We start from the raw sequence: 20,555 nt of genomic DNA, 5'->3' as shown, positions 1-20,555 counted from the left end.
TAATGATACAAACAGAACAGCTATTCGGTCAACAATGATAATTTTTAATAAGACAAACTCTACATAATCTCTAAACAATGTTTAGTCAGGAAGACATCAAATAAGAGTCAGCAACTAATCTTAAACTGATCCGGTTTAAGAATGGTACCAGCATACCACCATACCAAACTTAGTCATCTGAATGCGATACATGGACGATGTACTAGTCATCATGTCTAGGAACACAAGTCTACTATTAAAGTGGAAAAAGAAAACACCTGTCTTTTCTTGATGTTTTACTCCAAACTAGAGAGGACAGACTTTTCCTCAAAGTTTACATATAAAAAATGCCTAGATGCAATTTCTTTCACCATGAAAAAACAGAACAAAAGAGATGAAATTACAGGCTTTTTCCTCGACGATTTACGCTTTCTAGCCCCCAGTACCTTTATGAATGTATGTACTTCACACAAGCTTTCAGACATCTTAACTTTTTACCCCACATGACATCAACTTATGTGATGTCCAATACTCGTCAAGTGATCCCACTACTACCTTCTGACTTCAAGTCACCTGTCTCCTGCCTCAGCTTATGGTAATAAAACCCTCATGGTGAAATGTTGCCTTATATACTTGTTATAAATGTAAACATGTGTCTTTCCAGACCACTTTATTAGCTGGTTATACTTTATGACGACGAATACAAGTTATACATAATACAAAGCTTATGCAATTGTAATTGAACATTGTCCTGGTCGCAAATTGCAAGGAAGAATTATCTTTGTTGTCCAATGCACATCACTGATTCTATGAACGACGTGACTCGGTACTCAACATGAGTTTGTATCTTACGGCGGCCTCTGCCGAGGTCTCTCTCCGATGGATTCTGTTGATGCTTTTATAATGTCTCTCTGTCATTACCGAATTTGAATACTTGTGTGATCGGACGTGGAGCATGTCGTGAGAAACTGAGAGTAATGCGGATCCTGTACTAGGAGTTTGATAATGGTCCTTCCTTGTGCCCCTTAATCTGGGATTATTCTCGTGCTGCCATGATTCCCTTCGCTGTGATAATGAATCTAGACTATTCCACCTGTCGAAACTATTCAGTCGATTGGTAGCAGAATCTTGTAATATATCATCATTTCCTAAAACAAGGCTCTTTATGAGCTCCGATAAATCACCTTTGGTTGGCTCCGAATTTTCCTTCACGCTTTCCTCCTGAGATACATCTTGAAACTGTTCACTTTTTGCCGGACTTCGTCTCACAAAGGCTTCTGGAGTTTCACTGAAAGCCTCTCTTGACAGGTAGCCTTCCACCTCAGCAGTTTCACTTGACGGATGACTGTTGTTGTTGTCAAGATCAGGGGAAGTGTTAAGGTCGACAACTAGCGGGTCTTCAGAAGACGTGAATTTTGCTCTCCATCCGTATGAGATCTCATCTGAGCCTACCAATCCAAGCGCAACTTCAGGATTCTGTCAGGATGGAAAATATATTATAATGGTACACTTCAAGGAAGAAGTGTCTTGATGCTCGTGAAGGCCGCTTTTCCTCAAAAAATAGGGGTTACTGTCGGTCGCCTTCCTTGAGCTAAACCAAATTCTCATTCTCAAGATGGCGTGTGACCCCTACGAACTAGAGTCCCTATCAATGCATTAATAATAACGCATAATCAATATGAATTAGCCAATACAATGATCAGGCCACACACACACACACACACACACACACACACACACACACAACACACACACACACACACACACACACACACACACAGGAGCCAGGACTCGACCCCTGCAACCACAAATAGGTGAGTACAGGACTACAAACAGACCTGGACAGGCTACAAGCCTGGTCCAGCAACTGGCTCCTTGAATTTAACCCTGCCAAATGCAAAGTCATGAAGATTGGGGAAGGGCAAAGAAGACCGCAGACACAATATAGTTTAGATGGCCAAAGACTGCAAACCTCACTCATCTGGGGGTGAGCATAACACCGAGCATATCTCCTGAGGCGCACATCAATCAGGTAACTGCTGCAGCATACGGGCGCCTGGCAAACCTACGGATAGCGTTCCGATACCTCAGTAAGGATTCGTTTAAGACTCTGTACACCATCTACGTCAGGCCCATACTGGAGTATGCAGCACCAGTTTGGAATCCACACCTAGTCAAGCACGTCAAGAAATTAGAGAAAGTGCAAAGGTTTGCAACAAGACTAGTCCCAGAGCTACGGGGATTGTCCTACGAAGAAAGGTTGAGGGAAATCGGCCTGACGACACTGGAGGACAGGAGGGTCAGGGGAGACATGATAACGACATATAAAATACTGCGCGGAATAGACAAGGTGGACAAAGACGGGATGTTCCAGAGAAGGGACACAGACACAAGAGGTCACAATTGGAAGTTGAAGACTCAGATGAATCAAAGGGATGTTAGGAAGTATTTCTTCAGTCATAGAGTAGTCAGGCCGTGGAATAGCCTAGAAAGTGAAGTAGTGGAGGCGGGAACCATACATAGTTTTAAGGCGAGGTATGATAAAGCTCATGGAGCAGGGAGAGAGAGGACCTAGTAGCAATCAGTGAAGAGGCAGGGCCAGGAGCTATGACTCGACCCCTGCAACCACAAATAGGTGAGTACAAATAGGTGAGTACACACACACGCACGCACGCACGCGCGCACACACACACACACACACACACACACACACACACACACACACATATATATATATATATATATATATATATATATATATATATATATATATATATATATATATATATATATATATATATATATATATATATATATATATATATATATATATATATATATATATATATATACGCAAAACAACCACTCTGAAAAAATAGAGAAATTCCAAGCGCTTTCGTGACTACTCACATTATCAAGGAACTATGAAAGTAAAGCATCCAAGGAAGCTATATAAGGGGTCAGGCCAGCACCTCACTATCAGATCCCACAACGGTTAAACACCTGACGCGCGCCGACCCAACTTGGATAGGTCCTTTGCACAACTCACCCCACAAACTATTCTACCCAAGAAAATTTAAAAATTATTTGTCCAGTGTATTATTAAATTCTTCCCAAATTCTATTAATTATAAATGGATCTAATTTATATAAACCAAAGGAAATATTCATATTATTGTCAAAACTGCTTTTTATGAAACAAGATTCAATTATATTCCTTAGAATTTCCCAAACTTTTTCAGCTTGTTACCCAATTTAACATGCCACATAAAGCATGTTACCCCTTTCACAAAATGTTGTTATTATTGATATATATGGCTAAACGTGAACGTATACAGCCTCGCATACTCTGCTAATCCTAGCAAAACCATTGAAAACGTAAGAACCACACATACATTATATATAAAATTAATAATAGCTACAAATTCACAGTAACAGTGGGTAAATACTAACTATATACTGCACAGGGCAGTACACATACATACCAGCTTATGTCTACCTCGGCTGATGCTCACAGATAAACTGACAGTGTGAAATAGAGGCAGCCTCAGGAAGTGAGTGACGTGTACTGGACAGGTCGATCTGGGCTACTGAGTGACTTGTCCTGAAGCATACTTGTCAAAATACTTTTGGGTTTCCACACACTTAGCTATATATTTCTTCTTTTCTAATACTGTATATTAGTTTTTGATGTTTATTGTTATTTGGTTTAACTTTATTACTTACTTATAATAGGTTTACTTTACAACGTTTTATACTAAGACAAAGTTAACAATAATCCTCATACCGGGTACCGCATTGTTTTCTTGATTTTCAGAATTCATAACTTTTTTTCTGTCACCCCTCCATTACCCCCCAAAAATGGTTAAATTAGATGATACTGAAACCTATTCTAAACTTAGGAAAAATCCCCTAGAAACCGTTAACAGCAATTTCAATAAAACAATAAAACTTCTACTGAAAGGCAAAGATGAATTAGTCAAACAATTTACTTCCACTAATCCATCTTTGCCTTACATGTATGGACTAATAAAAACACACAAACCAGGGAATCCAGTCAGACCAGTTATTAGCTCCATAGGGTCAGTTTCATATAAACTATCCAAATGGCTTGTTGATATTTTGAGCCCTATTGTTGGCAAAATTTCTAACTTTAATGTTAAAATCAACATAGACTTGGTTGATAAATTAAGCTCCTTGACTGACTTAAATGATTTTAACATGGTTAGTTTTGATGTTACTTCCTTGTTTACGAAAGTTCCTGTTGATGATTTATTAAGTTTCTTATCTGAAGAACTCGTTAACTATGATTTACCATTGCCAGTTCCTACTATCATTAAACTTAATAAACTTTGCATTGTTGATGCAAAATTTGTATTTAATGATAAATTTTACACTCAGAAGTTTGGTATGGCAATGGGAAATCCTCTTTCACCTGTTCTTAGTAACCTATACATGGAATTTTTTGAAACAAGGTTACTTAACACAATCCTCCCTAATAGAGCTAAATGGTTCAGATATGTTGATGATATTTTGTGTCTTATGCCCAAAAATGTAGATATACACCATTTCTTTGGAAAATTAAATAGCTTAGCCCATTCTATAAACTTTACTGTTGAGTTTGAAGAAAATAACTCATTGCCTTTTCTAGATGTTTTAATTATTAAGGGTAATAATGAATTCAAATTTAAAATTTACAGAAAACCTACAAATAACTGTTCCTATGTCCACTATTATTCCTCGCATCAAGATATAGTCAAACTGTCTGTTTTCTCATCAATGTTTCTGAGAACTTTACGAATTTGTAGTCCTGAGTTCATAGATGAGGAAATATCCAAAATTTATGAAATATGTAATGATTTAAAATACCCAAGAAATGTAATTGATAAATCTTTTAAAGTTGCTAGAAATACATTTTACAATCCAAAAAGGGACAACCAGCCTTATTCAACTAAAAATATGTTGGTTCTCCCTTACCATGAAAACTTGGTTGATATGCCTTCTCTTCTTAAGACTTTTAATATTAAAGTTGTATTCAAAAATCTTGATACAGTAAAAAAACTTTTGATAAAGAATTCCCCCCAAAATGCTGATGGATGTGTCTATAAGATTCCTTGTAAAATTTGCGATAAAGTTTATTACGGTCAAACTGGTAAAAATCTCGAACTAAGATTAAAACAACATAAATATAGCATTAGAACTGGACAAGATTCCAATGCTCTATTTATTCATGTAAGAGATTTTAACCATCCAATTGATTTTCAAAAAGTTGAGAAAGTAGTATCAAGCAAGTCCATGGTCGACAGGAATATAATTGAATCTTGTTTCATAAAATAGAATATGGGAAGAATTTAATAATACACTGGACAAATAATTTTTAAATTTTCTTGGGTAGAATAGTGTGTGGGGTGTGTTGTGCAAAGGACATATCCAAGTTGGGTCGGCGCGCGTCAGGTGTTTAACCGTTGTGGGATCTGATAGTGAGGTGCTGGCCAGACCCCTTATATAGCTTCCTTGTATGCTTTACTTTCATAGTTCCTTGATAATGTGAGTAGTCACGAAAGCGCTTGGAATTTCTCTATTTTTTCAGAGTGGTTGTTTTGCATATATATATATATATATATATATATATATATATATATATATATATATATATATATATATATATATATATATATATATATATATATATATATATATATATATGTCGTGCCGAATAGGCAGAACTTGCGATCTTGGCTTAAATAGCAAAGCTCATCTTGCCATATAAGACAAGCGAAAATTTGTGTATGCAATAATTTCGCAAAAATCATTCAGAACCTAACGAAAAAAAAGTATTTCACTGTTTGTTTAGTATTAAATTATTGTAAACGTATCTAAAGTATATTTGGATTAGGCTAAATTAAATTGTTCTTTTTATAATAAGGTTAGGTAAGTTTTCTAAGATTCTTTTGTTGCAAAATTATAAATTTTTGCATTAACATTAATGAAAAACATATATATCTTTAAACGTGTAAGAGAAAATTTTAGAAACGACCTATTTTTAAATGAGTTCTTGCTAATTGACCAGTTTTACCTATTAGTCATGTATATATATATATGTATATATATATATATATATATATATATATATAGATATATATATATATATATATATATATATATATATATATATATTATATAATATATATTTATAGATATATATATATATATATATATATATATATATATATATATATTATATATGGAAGGAATATTTTGAGGAATTGTTAAATGTTGATGAAGATAGGGAAGCTGTGATTTCGTGTATAGGGCAAGGAGGAATAACATCTTGTAGGAGTGAGGAAGAGCCAGTTGTGAGTGTGGGGGAAGTTCGTGAGGCAGTAGGTAAAATGAAAGGGGGTAAGGCAGCCGGGATTGATGGGATAAAGATAGAAATGTTAAAAGCAGGTGGGGATATAGTTTTGGAGTGGTTGGTGCAATTATTTAATAAATGTATGGAAGAGGGTAAGGTACCTAGGGATTGGCAGAGAGCATGCATAGTTCCTTTGTATAAAGGCAAAGGGGATAAAAGAGAGTGCAAAAATTATAGGGGGATAAGTCTGTTGAGTGTACCTGGTAAAGTGTATGGTAGAGTTATAATTGAAAGAATTAAGAGTAAGACGGAGAATAGGATAGCAGATGAACAAGGAGGCTTTAGGAAAGGTAGGGGGTGTGTGGACCAGGTGTTTACAGTGAAACATATAAGTGAACAGTATTTAGATAAGGCTAAAGAGGTCTTTGTGGCATTTATGGATTTGGAAAAGGCGTATGACAGGGTGGATAGGGGGGCAATGTGGCAGATGTTGCAAGTGTATGGTGTAGGAGGTAGGTTACTGAAAGCAGTGAAGAGTTTTTACGAGGATAGTGAGGCTCAAGTTAGAGTATGTAGGAAAGAGGGAAATTTTTTCCCAGTAAAAGTAGGCCTTAGACAAGGATGTGTGATGTCACCGTGGTTGTTTAATATATTTATAGATGGGGTTGTAAGAGAAGTAAATGCGAGGGTTTTGGCAAGAGGCGTGGAGTTAAAAGATAAAGAATCACACACAAAGTGGGAGTTGTCACAGCTGCTCTTTGCTGATGACACTGTGCTCTTGGGAGATTCTGAAGAGAAGTTGCAGAGATTGGTGGATGAATTTGGTAGGGTGTGCAAAAGAAGAAAATTAAAGGTGAATACAGGAAAGAGTAAGGTTATGAGGATAACAAAAAGATTAGGTGATGAAAGATTGAATATCAGATTGGAGGGAGAGAGTATGGAGGAGGTGAACGTATTCAGATATTTGGGAGTGGACGTGTCAGCGGATGGGTCTATGAAAGATGAGGTGAATCATAGAATTGATGAGGGAAAAAGAGTGAGTGGTGCACTTAGGAGTCTGTGGAAACAAAGAACTTTGTCCTTGGAGGCAAAGAGGGGAATGTATGAGAGTATAGTTTTACCAACGCTCTTATATGGGTGTGAAGCGTGGGTGATGAATGTTGCAGCGAGGAGAAGGCTGGAGGCAGTGGAGATGTCATGTCTGAGGGCAATGTGTGGTGTGAATATAATGCAGAGAATTCGTAGTTTGGAAGTTAGGAGGAGGTGCGGGATTACCAAAACTGTTGTCCAGAGGGCTGAGGAAGGGTTGTTGAGGTGGTTCGGACATGTAGAGAGAATGGAGCGAAACAGAATGACTTCAAGAGTGTATCAGTCTGTAGTGGAAGGAAGGCGGGGTAGGGGTCGGCCTAGGAAGGGTTGGAGGGAGGGGGTAAAGGAGGTTTTGTGTGCGAGGGGCTTGGACTTCCAGCAGGCATGCGTGAGCGTGTTTGATAGGAGTGAATGGAGACAAATGGTTTTTAATACTTGACGTGCTGTTGGAGTGTGAGCAAAGTAACATTTATGAAGGGATTCAGGGAAACCGGCAGGCAGGACTTGAGTCCTGGAGATGGGAAGTACAGTGCCTGCACTCTGAAGGAGGGGTGTTAATGTTGCAGTTTAAAAACTGTAGTGTAAAGCACCCTTCTGGCAAGACAGTGATGGAGTGAATGATGGTGAAAGTTTTTCTTTTTCGGGCCACCCTGCCTTGGTGGGAATCGGCCGGTGTGATAAAAAATAAAATAATATATATATATATATATATATATATATATATATATATATATATATATATATATATATATATATATATCTATGTGTGTGTGTGTGTGTATATACATATTATCGTAACCACGAACAAGTGGTGTTTAATCAATAACAAACTGTGGATAGCCGGGGGATCGAACCCGTGTTGTTTTAGCCCGCCTGGTGGGAAGAGATCGAAAATACACGATGCTCTAAACCACTGAACCATGCAATCCTACAAACAACATGAGCCTAGCGATCTAGGCTTGCTTCATGTTGCGAGGACATATGATGGTGTGGCTGATTCAGAGTTAATTTCGTTCTACTTCCCGTTTGGTGTACTAGCCTCCACAAGCAGTACGTATATTACTGTAACCACGAACAAGTGGTATTTAATCAATAACAAACAGCGGCTAGCCGGGGTATCGAACCCATGTTGTCTTAGTGAGAAGAGAGCGAAAATTCACGACGCTCTGAAATACTGGACCATAGAATTCTACAAACAACATGATTCTAGCGAACTAGGCTTGCTTTATGTTGCGAGGACATACGATGGTGTGGTTGTCTTCTAACTACAACACGGGTTCGAGGGAGGATGCATGTTGGTGAAGTTCTCTAGATCCAAAAATTCCATGTACCCTCTCCTTCCCTGGATCAAGGCCGAGTATCATCTACTGCCCAATCACTGAATATATAATTCATGATTATAATATAATAATAATAATAATAATAATAATAATAATAATAATAATAATAATAATAATAATAAAATAGTATTGATTACTATTACTACTACTACTGATTACAATAATAATAATAATAATAATAATCATAACAATAATAATAACAATAATAATCTGAACAGATGTAAGTGGGAAACAGAGTTGTGTTCACCGTTGCAAGGTTGTCTTGCACGTATGTCTATGCTGACATGATCATACCTTGTATGATAGTGTTGCTTCTTCCTCCTGCTGCAGCAGCAGGAACTCCACAGGAGACAGTGGCGGCGCTGAGGGAGTTATCTCTGATTTACCTGTAAGTCAAACACAGTGTATATATATATATATATATATATATATATATATATATATATATATATATATATATATATTTTTATTATCACACTGGCCGATTCCCACCAAGGCAGGGTGGCCCAAAAAAGAAAAACTTTCACCATCATTCACTCCATCACTGTCTTGCCAGAAGGGTGCTTTACACTACTGTTTTTAAACTGCAACATTAACACCCCTCCTTCAGAGTGCAGGCACTGTACTTCCCATCTCCAGGACTCAAGTCCGGCCTGCCGGTTTCCCTGAATCAATTCATAAATGTTACTTTGCTCACACTCCAACAGCACGTCAAGTAATATATATATATATGTAGTCGTAATATATATATATATATATATATATATATATATATATATATATATATATATATATATATATATATATATATATATATACGACTACTACTACTAATAATTATTATTATCATTAATACGTCCATTAATACTACTAATAATCCTACTTCTACTACCTCTACGATTATTTTTTTTAATACTTATTTCTATTACAATTATTATACTTTAGAGAGTTGAGACTCACAGGAGGAGCAGGTTTGGAGTACACACACGTAACACGGAGGTTTATTTTGTCCTCTCGTTGGTACATGACACCAGCACTCGAGATTACACTTGCCTTCCATATTGTGTCTGGGAGATATTACACCTCAGTCAATTAATTCCTTGGGAACAGTGTCAGATAGTCGGGTCTGACACGGTTACTGGAGGAAGGAGACTTTCCTTGATTTAGTTACCCAAGGAAGGCTATTAACCCAGGAACGGGAGTGTCAGTGTAGGTGTCAGACGGAATGCCACCAAAGGTTCACTACACCACAAGGTTGATAGTGGCGCCTTTGGATACCAACCCGGTAGTGAAACACTTTTTAGGTCCCAAGTTATGTATGCACAGAGGAAATTTTCTTATCTGTGAAAGAGAAATAAGGTCTTACTTGCAAGAACACAAAAGCTGTAAGAGATGATTGTGTTATGCAATGAAGAAAGTTGGGAAGCCTGAAAGTTAGAGTTACTCAGAGCCAGTATTGCACGTAATCATCTTGACCACAAATACAAGTTTTTATGGACGATTCTTACGCCCACACTGCAGCGAGACTTAGCTTAAAAATTTTCCAAGACTTATTTATGACTGGTGGTATTTTAACTAAGAACTTGAGCAAGATTTTTTTGTTAACGGGTGTGTGAGATTCTCTATAAACATCTACATTCGTGATCGGAATGAGGTTTGTGCAATTTTTTAAGGATGCTTTTATGGATATCATCTTGGGATACAGTACTATGTATTGATTATTTTCTTTTAAATGGCGTGTAAAATGTAGCTGCGGTACTCCAGCTGATGGCTAACTTAAACAGGATCATCACATGATTAACACAAATGTCAAAATACACTGTATTACTTCCTGACTAATAAACCACCAACCTCCATCTAAGCTAGTGTGATTTAGTTGATAGAGCAATGACTTGCTAATTTTAAGACTGCCCTGCCTTAAGTTTGAGTCCTGCTTGTTAATTAAGTTCTTAACAATGTTTTTTTTTTCTTTTTCTTTTTTAGAATTCACGTGTAAGGATGTACATTCAAGAATTTGCATTTAAAAATATATATACGTAATGATGCATATATTAGAATTGACATAAAATGTGAATGTGAGGTTGTGAGCCAATAAAGACACGAACACACGAAGTAAAAGTTGCATAAGATGTAAAAAATGCTCACCACTCTCCATAAATGGATATATATATATATATATATATATATATATATATATATATATATATATATATATATATATATATATATATATATATATATATATATATATATAATGCAAATATCGCAAACCAAGCGATACAGGATGCAAAACAACCACGGGGGACGGGGGAGTCATTCTACTCCCCCGTGGTTGTCTTGCATATATATATAAGAAATGTAAACCTCATTTTGTAACTTACTTTGCAGAATAATAACGAGTTACTCCCTTGCTTTAGCAGATTTTCCTTTATTTATATAGCGATGTTTACAAGGAAGAGTCTCCGCTCACACGCACCTGCACCTCCTCACATCTAGTGGCTCACTGGCATTTACCTCTTCACTCACTAGCAGCAACAGGTCCTCATCTAAGTAAATAGCTCCTCCTTCGCCTCCTCACACTTCAACATCTAAGTAAATATCTCTTCCTTCGCCTCCTCACACTTCAACATCTGATGGGTTACTGACGGCTGAATGCTCGCACAGGGTTGCCGGGTCTGAGAGATGTGAAGCAGCATAAGTAGCACCTAGAAGTTGATACACTGCTGATACACACACACACACACACACACACACACACACACTATACTATCATAAGTGAAAAGTGAAATCGCGTGAGGAACGAGGGATGTATGAGCACATGTGGCTATAATCAACACGGGTGAAGGATCTCCAAAATAGGGATTTAAGGACTACGTACGAAGACTTCGTCATCAGCATCTGGCAACTGTCACGACCGTTGCCAGCGCAAGTATCACCCACCTATTTTGTGGTTTGCATGTTGCAAGCTTGTTCTGACCTTGCATCGCTGTTAGATACTGGTCACTCACTCCTGCAAGCTATTACAGTAGTTATTAGTAGTAAGAATACTTAGGAAGCTAGGAAGTCCTCTCTCAAAGGACCCCAATGGAAATAAGTCACTCTGTCTGACTTTTTTGAGTTATCCTAGGTTCTCTACACATATGCTGCTATGTATGATAATTCTATGTAACTGTATTGTGTATACCTGAATAAATTTACTTACTTACTTACTTACTTACTTACTTAACAAGGAATAGGATAATAACCAGCAATAATTGATACTTAAATCCAGAAAGGGCAATAAGTGGAGAGTAGCATTTCTAAGAAAGACAGTTGGAACAGAGAGGTATAAAGGATCTTTAAACCACACCATCTACCCCCCCCCTTAATAGGGCAACGTTCAATGCTGTCTCCTATAACAAAACATTCTATTACACCCCCCCCCCTCTTCTCCCTCATTTAGGCAACCACCACTGTCTCTCGGCAGCATACAGTTCCCTGTCACTCAGTCTCCCAGCTGTACATGAGCATATAAGCCTGTCACATCGCAACAGTATCTCAATCACAACAAACCACACCCAAGCATTCTTACTGCATACATGCATACAATACCTCTAAACAATAAAATATACCTCAACCCTCTGACATAGGTGTGATAAGAGTTCGTTCGGATTTTTAACCCCGGAGGGTTAGCCACCCAGGATAACCCAAGAAAGTCAGTGCGTCATCGAGGACTGTCTAACTTATTTCCATTGGGGTCCTTAATCTTGTCCCCCAGGATGCGACCCACACCAGTCGACTAACACCCAGGTACCTATTTGCTGCTAGGTGAACAGGACAATAGTGTAAGGAAACGTGTCGAAATGTTTCCACCCGCCGGGAATCGAACCCGGGCCCTCCGTGTGTGAAGTGGGAGCTTTAGCCACCAGGCCACCGGGCCACCAATGGTAAGTGATGGTAAGTGACCAAGCATAGCAAGGCGTTATATACACAGAGGGTAATACAGTCATCCCATGGGACACACATGGGAAGATATAAACCTAAATTCTCCAGTATCAAACTGGATCACACACTTAATCCAGCTAGCATCACACGTACCTCCTGACACCTACTGACACACTGAACCTTCCCTCGGTTCCATCTAAGCCATACATCCACACCACACCACACGCACGCACACATACACATGCATGCACCAACACACACACACCACACACACACCACACACACACCACACACACACACACACACACACACACACACACACACACACACACACACACACGACACACACACACACACACACACACGGCACACACACACACACACACACACACACACACAGACACACACACACAGAGAGAGGGCCTAGTAGCAACCGGTGAAGAGGCGGGGCCAGGAGCTAGGACTCGACCCCTGCAACCACAAATAGGTGAGTACACACACATAACACACACGCAACACACACACAACACACACACACACACACACACACACACACACACATACAACATACACACACACACACACACACATTGCCAGACTCACACATACATTCCCCCCCTCCCCCACCGACATCTCACTCCTTCACCTGATCCCTCCCCTCCCTCTTTCACCCTCCCCCTCCTCACCTCTCCCTCCAACCCCCTCTCCCTCTCCCACTCACCCACTTGCTTCTCCCTCCTTCCCACTCCCCCTCCCCACTACTCTCCCACATAGCCACAGTTCCTCCACTACCTCCCCCCCACACTCTGACATACACAATACTAACCTAACATACAGAATTACATAGGTTTCCCACTCTGAGGCAATCAGGATAAAACAAAAATGGGTTGCCAGAGAGCAACAAGAAAAACCATGGGACAGGAGGAGGAAACTGCAAAGGAAGATTGGGCAGCAGAGCTCACAAAAAGGGAACATGAATGGGAAAAGAAACTAGAAGAACTTAGCATGAGAATGGAAGAGAGGACAGACATGGAAAGCAGGAAGTGGGAGGTGCAAGTCAAAGCAGCAGAGGCCAGGATACAGAGTTTAGAAGAGGAACTGAAAAATCTGAAACAGCCTAAAGAACTAAAGAACATTTTGGGATTGACAACAGAGACTGCTACCTCAGCCACAAATAAGGGGACTGTAGGGAAAGAAGGAGCAAAACTGCATGTAGAAGCTCAATCAGTGGAGACTGTAGTAAATGAAAGAGCTAAGTTATATGTGGAGGCCCTAACAGACCACAGCAGAGCCCAGGGAAAGTCGAGAAGGGAAAATGACAGGCCACTGAGCCCAAGTACATTAGCTAGTGAAACTGAAGAAAGGAAAGCTGCAATGGAGGAAAATCAAATTGAATGAGGGGATACACAGGGATATGCAGTGGGAGAATGAAAGGGTGAGGTCAGTCTTTGTGTATGGGCTCCAGGAAGTTGAAGGGGAAACATATGAAGCAAGAAAACAAGGGGAAAAAAAGCAATTGAAAGCATCATGAAAGCAATAGGAGAAGACGACATGACCCAGCTGGAAAATTTTCGGAGAATAGGGTGGTTTGCAAAAAAAAGAACCTGACCAGTGAAAGTGACCTTCAAGGCAGAATCGACTCGGAACAGGATCCTGCAGGAGAAAGCACGATTAAGGGACATGCCGGCATACAGGAAGGTGTATCTCGACCACGACAGAACACAAGCAGAAAGGCAGAAACAGAGAGAGATGGTACAAAGGCGAAAGGAGGAAAGAGAGGGGATGGAGAAGACAGACAGGAGATCCCAGACACAGGAAGATCAAATACAGCCTCCCTCACAACTTCCTATAGAAGCCTCCCAACCAGGTCAACCCCAGTGCAGCCAAACACTCTAAACCAAAACACCCATGCCACATCCAATGCCCCCACCCACTGCATTACAAACTCCACCCCCACAGCAACCACCCATAGTTCCTTATCAGGTCTCCCACTTCCCCAACCCCAATACACCTCCCAGACCACAATCTTAGAAAAGAAGTTGAAGGTGTGGTATACAAATGCAGATGGAATAACAAATAAGTATGAGGATTGGCACGAAAGAATCAAGGAGACATCCCCAGATATAATAGCACTCACAGAAACAAAACTCACCAGAATAATAACAGATTCAATCTTTCCATCCGGATATCAAATCCTCAGGAAAGACAGAGGGAGGAGAGGGGAAGGAGGAGTTGCACTGTTCATTAAAAACCAGTGGGGGTTTGAGAAAATGGAAGGAATGGATGGCACGGGCGAAAGGGACTACTTAGTAGGAACAATTCAGTCTGAGGGACATAAGGTGATAATTGCAGTAATGTACAACCCACCACAGAACTGCAGGAGGCCAAGAGAAGAATACGATGAGAGCAACAGAGCAATGGTCGACACACTAGCCGAGGTGGCCAGGAGAGCACACATGGGGGGAGCAAAGTTACTAGATATGGGTGATTTCAATCACAAGGAGATTGACTGGGAAAACCTGGAGCCCCATGGGGGTCCCGAAACATGGAGAGCCAAGATGATGGATGTGGTACTGGAAAACCTCATGCATCAACATGTTAGAGACACTATCAGAGAGAGAGGAGAGGATGAACCAGCAAGACTGGACCTTGTATTAACCTTGAGTAGCTCTGACATCGAGGATATCATGTATGAAAGGCCCATGGGAGCTAGTGATCATGTGGTTCTGTGCTTCGACTACATAGTTGAGCTCCAAGTGGAGAGAGCAGCAGGAATAGGGTGGGAAAAACCAAACTACAAAAGGGGGAACTACTCAGGCTTGAGGAACTTCTTTAAAGACATTCAGTGGGAGAGGGAACTGACAGGAAAACCAGTACAAGAAATGATGGACTATGTGGCAACAAAATGCAAGGAGGCAGAGGAGATGTTTGTTCCCAAGGGAAACAGAAATAATGGGAAGAACAGAAGGAGTCCTTGGTTCACCCAAAGGTGTAGGGATGCAAAAACTAGGTGTACTAGAGAGTGGAAAGGTACAGAAGACAGAGAATTCAGGAAAATAAAGAGATTAGCCGAAGAGCCAGAAACGAATATGCACAGATAAGAAGGGAGGCTCAGCGGCAATACGAAAATGACATAGCATCGAAATTCAAGACCGACCCGAAGCTGTTGTACAGTCACATCAGGAGGAAAACAACAGTCAAGGACCAGGTAATCAGACTGAGGAAGGGTGATGGGGAATTCACAAGAAACGACCGGGAGGTATGTCAGGAGCTCAACACAAGATTTAAAGAAGTATTTACAGTGGAAACCAGTAGGACTCCAGGAAATCAGAGCAGGGGGGTGCACCAGCAAGTGCTGGATGAGGTACATATAACCAAGGAGGAGGTGGAGAAGCTGCTATGCGAACTTGACACCTCAAAGGCGGTGGGACCAGACAACATCTCTCCGTGGGTCCTTAAAGAGGGAGCAGAGATATTGTGTGTACCGTTAACAAATATCTTCAACACATCATTTGAAACTGGGCAACTCCCCGAGGTATGGAAGATGGCAAATGTAGTCCCAATTTTTAAAAAGGGAGACAGACATGAGGCACTAAACTACAGACCTGTATCACTAACGTGTATAGTATGCAAGGCCATGGAGAAGATCATCAGGAGGAGAGTGGTGGAGCACCTGGAAAGAAACAAGTGTATAATTGACAACCAGCATGGTTTCAGGGAGGGAAAATCCTGTGTCACAAACCTACTAGAGTTTTATGACAAGGTGACAGAAGTAAGACAAGAGAGAGAGGGGTGGATCGACTGCATTTTTTTGGACTGCAAGAAGGCCTTTGACACAGTTAACTCCTCACAAGAGGTTACTGCAAAAGCTAGAGGATCAGGCACACATAACAGGAAAGGCACTGCAATGGATCAGAGAATACCTGACAGAGAGGCAACAACGAGTCATGGTACGTGACGAGGTGTCAGAGTGGGCGCCTGTGACAAGCGGGGTTCCACAGGGGTCAGTCCTAGGACCTGTGCTGTTCTTGGTATATGTGAATGACATAACGGAAGGGATAGACTCGGAAGTGTCCTTGTTTGCGGACGATGTGAAGTTAATGAGAAGAATCAAATCGGATGAGGATCAGGCAGGACTACAAAGAGACCTGGACAGGCTACAAGCCTGGTCCAGCAACTGGCTCCTTGAGTTTAACCTTGCCAAATGCAAAGTCATGAAGATTGGGGAAGGGCAAAGAAGACCGCAGACACTATAGTTTAGATGGCCAAAGTCTGCAAACCTCACTCAAGGAAAAAGATCTGGGGGTGAGTATAACACCGAGCATATCTCCCGAGGCGCACATCAATCAGATAACTGCTGCAGCATACGGGCGCCTGGCAAACCTACGGATAGCGTTCCGATACCTCAGTAAGGATTCGTTCAAGACTCTGTATACCATTTACGTCAGGCCCATACTGGAGTATGCAGCACCAGTTTGGAATCCACACCTAGTCAAGCACGTCAAGAAATTAGAGAAAGTGCAAAGGTTTGTAACAAGACTAGTCCCAGAGCTACGGGGATTGTCCTACGAAGAAAGGTTGAGGGAAATCGACCTGACGACACTGGAGGCCAGGAGGGTCAGGGGAGACATGATAACGACATAAAATACTGCGCGGAATAGACAAGGTGGACAAAGACGGGATGTTCCAGAGATGGGACACAGACACAAGAGGTCACTATTGGAAGTTGAAGACTCAGATGAATCAAAGGGATGTTAGGAAGTATTTCTTCAGCCATAGAGTAGTCAAGCCGTGGAATAGCCTAGAAAGTGAAGTAGTGGAGGCGGGAACCATACATAGTTTTAAGGCGAGGTATGATAAAGCTCACGGAGCAGGGAGAGAGAGGACCTAGTAGCAATCAGTGAAGAGGCGGGGCCAGGAGCTATGACTCGACCCCTGCAACCACAAATAGGTGAGTACAAATAGGTGAGTACACACACACACATATGTATATATATATATATATATATATATATATATATATATATATATATATATATATATATATATATATATATATATATATATATATATATATTTATATATATATATATTTGTGCTTAAAAATTCGCAAACAGGCAAAATTATTTACAAACATTGCCTCTACGTCCACAGCAGGACTCGAACCTGCTAACTCTGTATCAGAGTCCACAGTACTTTACCATGGAGCTAGACCTGCGAAAAGTATGGGTGCTTATCCGAAGCTTAGCTTCGTCTAAGCACCCATACTTTTCACGGGTCTAGCAGTTTGGTAAATGATTTAAAATCACTTATTTCGTGATTTCACTGCTATATAGACTGCTTGTTGAACCGGGTATTCAAACAGGAAGAGGCTGAAATTAATCCTCGAGATACCACTGCCACGAGTGTCTTCGGATCTCGAGAAAAACATGTAGTACAGCTGCATGCGTGATTCTTGTAGGATCGCTGGCTCAAGTGGTAAGGTGATGCGTACATTGTGCTGTCTCTGGAGGCGGTACAAGGTTCGTAGGGTCGATTCTGGCCTGCCGCAGTTTGGTAAATGGTTTAAAATCACTTGTTTCGTGATTTCATTGCACGAATTTTGTTGGGTTATCCTGGTGGCTAACCCTCTGGGTTAAAATTCCGAACAAATCTTATCTTAATTCACCATTCAGCAGGTTGTTGAACGAGGACAAAGACTCCGGTTGCAAAGCAACCGGCTATTACTGCTCAGCTTTTCCTTGTAGAGCTTTATCAAGTTACTATATATACATACATACATACATACATACATACATACATACATACATATAATATTAATATATATATATATATATATATATATATATATATATATATATATATATATATATATATATATATATATATATATATATATATATATATATATATATATATATATATATATATATATATGTTTTTACCCCAGAGAGTTAATAACTGTGAGGAAAAAGTTGTTAAAAAGGGTGTCATAGTTGTTTAGACTGCTTGGAACCATTAATGTGTCACCACCACCCGCACTGCCTCATAGCGGGCCGAGGCTAAACTTAAGTTCCTCGGGTCTACCTGGAGTCTACCTGGAGGGTATTCCGGGATCAACGCCTCCGCGGCCCGGTTCACGACCATGCCTCCCAGTGGATCAGGGCTTGATCAACCAGGCTTTTACTGCTGGCCGCACGTAGTCCAACGTACGATCCACAGCCTGGTTGATCCGGAACCGACTTTAAGTATCTGTTCAGCTCCCTCTTGAAGACAACCAGTAATGACATTGAAGTATAATATATAATACCACCTATATCTTTCTTCAGTGCTATGTTCATTAACCCTTATGTAACCAGTGTTGTTTTTTTTATTATCAGCTCTGCTGCTGGCCTGGTCAGTCAGGGTAGACGCTAGTATTTGGAGCAAGATTCCTGTCAAGGGGTCATATTGAGACATAACGATTCCTCATCTCTTTGAAATGGGAAGTGCTGTACTGCGACCAAGTATTGACAGGATTCCCAGAACTTCGGACGAACACCACCGCCCAGGATAACCAACATCATTTCCTCTAAAGCCTCATACCCCTCAAGGAAGGTTCCTTGATGTTGGTGAGGGGCTCTTGATTTAGGGAATTGGATCTGTGCTCCAGTTCCCCGAATTAAGCCTGAATGCCTTCCACATCCCCCTCTCCCAGGCGCTGTATAATCCTCCGGGTTTAGCGCTTCTCCCTTGATTATAATAATAATAATAATAAATCTAAAGCTTCACGAGAGACCATCCAGGATATAAGATAGACCTGTCTCAACATCATACTGGAACCACAGCGGCCAATTTTATTTTACTTAATTTTAATTAAAATTCTTAGAAAAATCATCATAATTATTATCCATCAAGTTTATTATTTATTTTTCCATTTTTTGTTCAAGCGGAAGGTATTCATCTGACAATACCGTAGGGTAAAACAAGAGAGAAGCAGTGTGGCTGAGTTTATAGTATAAATATACTAGTCTCCCATAAGAAATGTATTTTCTATGGACATAACACGTTCATTTTCTCTAAAAATGTCTGCAGTGATGTCTTTTGGAAAAAGTTTATGCAGACAGATACCTCTCGTGTATTCAACGCTTCCAGAAATAGCAAATATCGTGCCGAATAAGTAAAATTGGTTAATTAGCAAAAACTCATTTAAAATTAAGTCCTGTCTAAAATTTTCTCTTACACGTTTGAAGATATTTTTTCATTTGTTAATGTAAAAATTAATGATTTTGTACCAAAAGCACCTCAGGAAACTTACCTAATCTTATTGTAGCAAGCACAATTTAATTAAGCCTAAGCAAGTTAAATGTATTTTAGATAAGTGTATAATAATTTAATAAACAAACACAATGAAATATATTTTTTTCGTTAGATTCAGAATGAGTTTTACTAAATTATTGCATAAACAAATTTTCGCTTGCCCTATTCGGCAAGAAGTGCGTTGCTAGTTAAGCCAAAGTCGCAAGTTTTAGTTATGTCTACAGTCATGGGGAAATGGTAAATCCCTACGGGTCACGTAACGCCTATGGATGATAGATAATAAAGTTTAATCCAAGGAACGGGAGGATAGCTTCAATTCCTTAGATCAAGAGATTTTTACCATCACCAAGGACCCTTCCTTGAATGGAGAAAGATGAAAGAAACTATGTGCGAATTATTAATGCATTGTTCCAGTCACAGTACTGAATCTTTTTTTTCAGGGGCACACGGTCACCTGTATCTCAGTATCCAGATGTTGAACTAGTGGCAGGAAATAGAGCCATTGCTATTATACAGCTCTATGGGCTAGACTGGGGTAACGAATATGCTCAGAATTACATTGAGTCATCA

At 39.9% G+C, this 20,555-nt stretch overlaps 1 protein-coding gene across 2 annotated transcripts; it reads right to left on the bottom strand.

Annotated features, from left to right (window-relative positions):
* Nucleotides 1-262: 262 nt before the first annotated feature.
* Nucleotides 263-11,443, bottom strand: LOC128692395 (uncharacterized). 2 transcript variants are annotated; one of them, XM_053781552.2, is made up of 4 exons: nt 11,144-11,443; nt 9,723-10,103; nt 9,057-9,148; nt 263-1,455 (listed from the first exon to the last, which is right to left on the bottom strand). In XM_053781552.2, exons 2-4 carry the CDS (start codon nt 9,820-9,822, stop codon nt 787-789), a joined length of 861 nt encoding a protein of 286 aa, XP_053637527.2. In that variant the 5' UTR covers nt 9,823-10,103; nt 11,144-11,443; the 3' UTR covers nt 263-786. The 2 variants fall into 2 exon arrangements, with proteins under 2 accessions (XP_053637527.2, XP_069952411.1); XM_070096310.1 differs by having other exon boundaries at nt 11,277-11,442.
* Between the last annotated feature and the right edge of the window lie 9,112 nt (nt 11,444-20,555).

This window comes from Cherax quadricarinatus, chromosome 53 (genome assembly GCF_038502225.1).
Source record: "Cherax quadricarinatus isolate ZL_2023a chromosome 53, ASM3850222v1, whole genome shotgun sequence".
NCBI lineage: Eukaryota > Metazoa > Arthropoda > Malacostraca > Decapoda > Parastacidae > Cherax > Cherax quadricarinatus.
This window is presented reverse-complemented; position numbering and strand designations above follow the sequence as displayed.

Bases quoted from the DNA above. Each gene is read 5' to 3' on its own strand.
- LOC128692395 (XM_053781552.2), bottom strand. From the start codon at position 9,822: ATGGAAGGCAAGTGTAATCTCGAGTGCTGGTGTCATGTACCAACGAGA. The intron at 9,149-9,722 runs GTGAGTCTCAAC...TTTGACTTACAG, and splicing joins ACTCCAAACCTGCTCCTCCT to GTAAATCAGAGATAACTCCC. The intron at 1,456-9,056 runs GTATGATCATGT...CCATCCTGACAG, and splicing joins AAGCAACACTATCATACAAG to AATCCTGAAGTTGCGCTTGG.